Source organism: Armigeres subalbatus, chromosome 2 (genome assembly GCF_024139115.2).
Source record: "Armigeres subalbatus isolate Guangzhou_Male chromosome 2, GZ_Asu_2, whole genome shotgun sequence".
Lineage (NCBI taxonomy): Eukaryota > Metazoa > Arthropoda > Insecta > Diptera > Culicidae > Armigeres > Armigeres subalbatus.
Window position 1 is genome coordinate 457,024,053 of NC_085140.1, and position 5,256 is coordinate 457,029,308.

The 5,256-nt window shown below is 40.4% G+C and overlaps 1 protein-coding gene across 1 annotated transcript; it reads right to left on the reverse strand.

Moving 5' to 3' along the window:
• Positions 1 to 2,076: 2,076 nt before the first annotated feature.
• Positions 2,077 to 4,816, reverse strand: LOC134210495 (uncharacterized). Its single transcript, XM_062686539.1, has 7 exons — positions 4,767 to 4,816; positions 4,370 to 4,721; positions 4,061 to 4,302; positions 3,761 to 4,002; positions 2,732 to 3,009; positions 2,432 to 2,673; positions 2,077 to 2,362 (listed from the first exon to the last, which is right to left on the reverse strand). The coding sequence occupies exons 1-7, from the start codon at positions 4,814 to 4,816 to the stop codon at positions 2,119 to 2,121; spliced, it is 1,650 nt and encodes a 549-aa protein (XP_062542523.1). The 3' UTR covers positions 2,077 to 2,118.
• Positions 4,817 to 5,256: the final 440 nt, after the last annotated feature.

Genomic DNA, 5,256 nt, shown 5'->3' on the forward strand with positions numbered 1-5,256 from the left:
TACAAAACAGTGATTTTTTATGCTTATTTTACTTATATTCGAAAATCCTACCCATTTTGAACTGCACTTTTTCAAAAAGGTGCAGGAAGGCGTGTGCTTTGACATGAGGCATTGATTAGTTTAGAGCTTGGTCGCTAGGTAGCGCTATATTTCAATGCATTATTTTAGACTACTCAAGTAATTCCGACATGTATATGGAATTTTCCTCATTGTAAATATTCTTATCAAACAAATTTGAAATTTGTAAAGATGACGTCTTTAACAAAGTTTGTCTGGTAGGAATGAACTGTCATGTGACAGAATAAATAATTAGAAAATTTACAAATAGGCTTCGCTAGTGTATTTGCAATATTCTTGCATAAATGAAATATTGCCTTAGCTTGAGATCCTCCATACCTACACCCAAGTTGTATTCGGCAACACTGTTCAGGATGTCTAGCACTACAAAGCGGTGCTCAATATAATGTGCACTTCTTCCAATTTTTAAATTTGTGCGATAAGAATATTTACACTGAGAAGAATTCTATATATATCGGAATATCTTGAGTAGTCTAAAATAATGAATTCAAATATACCACCACCTGGCGGCTGAGCTTTAAACTTATCAACGCCTCATGCCAAAGCACATGCCTTCCTGCATAACCTTTTTAAGAAAGGTGCAGTTCAAAATGGGTAGGATTTTCGGATATGAGCAAAATAATCATGAAAAAATACTGTTTTTGTACCCTTGTCCACTAAAACCCCTCCCTGCGATGTACCCGCCCACCAATAGTCAATCTTTGATAACGACCTGAAAGATGATAAAATTATCTTTCGAAACAGCCCCAAAAGTCCAAAATTGGCCAAACATTTAAAAAGTTATAGCAACTTCAATTTGGGGTCAATTTGACCCCAGAGCACAGACAACGTAGGTTTTTTTGAGCACAGACAGAAGGTTAAGAGAGTTCATCGCAATCGGAAAGAAGTAAAGGCTCCCCCAGACCTAAGCGATTTCATCGCCGCGACGGCGACAACTAGTCGCCGCGATTCTATCGTTCGGTCGCTGCAGGCAATGTTTGATTTACGCTTCCATACCAACGGCGATGTTTGGGGGAGCCCTAATGGATGCGAGAGTCAACTGTGCAGACATGTGCCTTTGAGTGATTAGTTTGTGTACTAGTAGTAGCACAGTACTGAACAGTGTTCGTAACCTTTCAAGGTTCACTTCCAAGTATGTGGATTCTTAGGTTTTCCCACTCATACGTATTCTTTCTGTTCAAAAAATCCCAGCGCCGGAATGACAGTAGTTCTTCCAAGTAAAGCACTTTTGGATGATATTTTTGGCGATAATGGAACAAACTTTCAAGAAGCAGTTCGTATACTCCAGCATCAAAGAAGCCAGGGATTAAAATTCTTAGAGAAATTCTTTTATTCCATCAGGAATTTTTATCATCCAAATTGATCCACGAAATCATCCAGGTAACCATCCTTGAAGACCTCAATCTCCTCAGGAAATTCTTGCTGAAATTTTTCCAGGAGCTTCTCGAGGAATACTTTTGGGAGTGCTTCCAAAAAGTGTTGCAGAATTTCTTTACTGTCGTAATCTGAAATAGTGACGATTGCGTCAAATTACAACAATCATGTTTTGTATAACGACGCTTCTTTCACTCTCATGCGCATCCACAGACTCAGTCAGACTTCGTGAGATATCGCTGTAGATGCCGTTTGTTGCGACTTTCTCCCCTTTGTTTTCCACAAAGTTTTGAAAATGTCGATGACTGTCCACTGCTCTTTTACGCTGCCACCACTCGAAACATCATTAGCAAGAAAAGCGGCATTTTGATTCTCAAGAAACAAGTCAAAACTGTCGCTGTTTCGTTTTTCTGTGTCGCATGACAAGAAAATGATGATTGAAATCTCTGTTTTGAGATTCCATGTTCCAAACAGTTTGAATAGATTCTGTAGTAAACCTTGCTTTAGTAAACATTACTTTTAGTAATTCGCGGCGACTTTTCACGCAGATTTTACCGTTGTCCAAAGAATCATCACGTATTGTGTTAGTCCACGTAGAAATTAAAATATAAAACGAGCTGAGATGCAATCATTCATAGTTTATTCCTTATATATTATTCATATTTATCAGGGATTGTTGCTGACAACTTCGGAAGTGCTGCATAATCCCGAAAAACTCGGATTCCGGCCAGTTTTACACTGCGATCCGGTTGCACCTGCCACATAGACCGGCTGCCCCACAATATTCGTTAGTCCGTAGTTGCACACAAACAGCTTATTTATCCAGGGTGCAGTAATGTAGCTCACCATGGCACATCCAATCTTGCTAGATCGATCCGAAACAACCTGAGTAAAATGACCAATAGTTGGGCTGAAATTACATTCAAATTGACTGTATCAGTATCCACCAATGCGACGAATAATAATCATCATTTCTTACCCAGTCCACGCAGAAGGATAACTGGCAATGTGCGACGGGTTCGAATTCGCGTACTCCGAAAACCAACTATCAATAAAACCTTTGATCAACACTTCGTCGGTGATGCTCATTCCGTAGAACATTTTTATGGCAATATTCTGTCCAACGTATCGCATCGTGGCGGTGTTTCGACACTGGTCATGGCCAAACACACATCGCCTCGCATTGGTGGCCGCAATGTGTGCCAACTCGTTGTCCCATGCCTGAAAGGAAAACTAAATTATTCGACCATACTTGTGATACTGCGCGCAAATTATTCACCAAAGTAGCCATCTTGGCAGCCTGTGGATAGAATAGGGTCGAGGTGTAATTTTGGTTGCCTAGAGCAACGCGACTCCGTAGCGTGTTGTGCTGATTCGTTATCAGGGCCTGCTTGGCGCTGTCCAGGTTGACCTCGAATGATCCGTCCCCGCACGTTGAACTCAGATTTTGCAGTCCATGGCAGGCGATGTGGGTAACGCCAGAACGACACAGAGATGCATTGCAAAAGTCTGCTGTTTGACCTAAGCTTCCGTTGACCACCAGCGAAATGATGAATGCTGTAAATTTTGGGCAAATAAATGAGTGCAATGCAGTTTTGTTTCATGCTAAGAATAATTTCCTACCAGCGAGAAGAGACTTCATTCCTGAATACTTTGATAATTGTTTCGGTTGAATGCGTCGAGCACGCTTTTATAGAGCTATGGATCATAATGAGAAAGTTTATCTTATCGTTTATTTGATTGTTGGCTTAGCTGGATGACTTCCCGGAAATTATGAATGAATCTATCTGTGAGATTATGAAGATATCTCTCTGCAAATATTGTAAATAAAGTGATAACATGCAAAAAGGTATAAATTAAAAATAAGTAAATCCATAATAATGGAGTTATATATGTAAACTTTTTCCTTAATCTCATTTAATTTTATGGAAGATTAAAACCATATATTTTTTCTCTGCGTCGTCAATCTTTTATATAATATAAAATATTTTGAAAAGGTTCATACACCTTTATGCTTCTCGGCATATTGAATATAATTTTGCAAGTTAACAGGATTATGGCTACTGTTTGTCAAAATGTAGCAATGTTTAAAATTCCAAGAATATTCATTAGAGAGCTGTTATCATACACTTCAAAGTATGGTGATAAACAAGCAAGTGCATATTCAAAACATTGTATACAATTTGATTTGAAACCAATCTTTGATGTTGTTATTCTATTGAAACCGAGGAAAATCCAACTCACTGTATGTATTCTGGGAATATTCGGAAGAAAACCATTCAAATAGATTTCTCGAACTAATCTATTCAAGGATACTTGACTACAATTTTCACTGTGCGGCAAAGCCCGGGAAAGTCCGGATTACGCCCAAGCAGACATTGTGATCCTGGTGGTCCTGTGACATAAACAGGTTGCTTAATAGTATTCGTGAAGCCATAGTTGCAAACAAACAGCTTGTTGATCCAAGGCGATTTCCCAAAACTCATCATCGCACATCCGATCCTGCTGGAGCGATCGGACATCATTTGAGTGAAGTGTCGAATCGTTGGGCTTGGGAAGAGAATAGAATGCATTATTTATGTCGTTGATTTAATTATTAAGAATTTACCCTGTCCAGTTCAGTGGGTAGCTTGAAATGTGCGAAGGATTAGAATTTGAATACTCGGAGAACCAAGAGTCAATGAATTCTCGAATCAACATTTCGTCAGGAACGTTCTCTTCTTGGATCACCTTTATCGCCATGCTCTGCCCAACGGTCCTCATCATCATTGTGTTGCGACATCGGTCGTGCTCATAAACGCAGCGTCGTGCATTAGCAGCAGCCATGTACGCCAACTCCCGATCCCATACCTACCAGAAACAAGCCAAATTTTTTATTCTTCGAATTCTACACTCAAATCCCGAATCGACTACCAACCAAAGTAGCCATCCTAGCAGCCGGCGGGTAAAACGAGTCATCCGTGTAGTTTTGGTTTCCCATGGCAACTCGGTTGCGGAGTTGATTGTGCCGATTGACAATCAACGCCTGCTTGGAGCTATCCAACTTGATCTCGAACGATCCGGCACCACACGCGGGACTCGGACTGCCCAATCCGTTGCAAGCGATGTGCGGCCCACCGGAGGGACACAGTGCGCGGTCGCAGTAGTTCGTGGTTTGACCCCAACCACTGGCGATCACGATTGGAAGGATGCATACTGTGGAGAGGAAAATGTATTCAAAGAGCGAAACATAATTTTGACACGAAATAAATTTTACCGATGGAAATGGACTTCATTGCTGAGTTGGTAAAGTGACACTAAATACCTGTGCGGACCAGAATTTCAGTTTCGGTTTTAATTCTGTTTGAGTTCGAGCGAACGCCATTATTCGCCCAATTTGTTAAGAATGGATGAACGCACATTCAATGTTTATGCGTCAGGGGAATCTTTTGTAAATGAATTATGCTACGCTGGCGTCAGCTATTCACACATCTCCTTCACAATTTATTTATTCATGCTTTCAAATTGAAGGGTGACCTTCATTTTGTGAAGCAACGAAGTCCCAATGTCATATACAATTTGAATCGTAGTAGATACACGTGGTGAGAGCACTGCTAAATTGCAATAAATGCATTTTGGCTCGTTTGTAGTAAGAACTGGGTAATGTGTTATCATCTGTTTATGCTTATGCTAGGTACTTTTGACGTTGGATAACGTCTCACCCGAAGGTACTGGGTGTCTTATCAGAATCTAAAATTTGGGCCCGTCACGAAATCATGTGACAAGATTTTGAACGTCAATAGCGCCTTTATCTTTCGATGGATT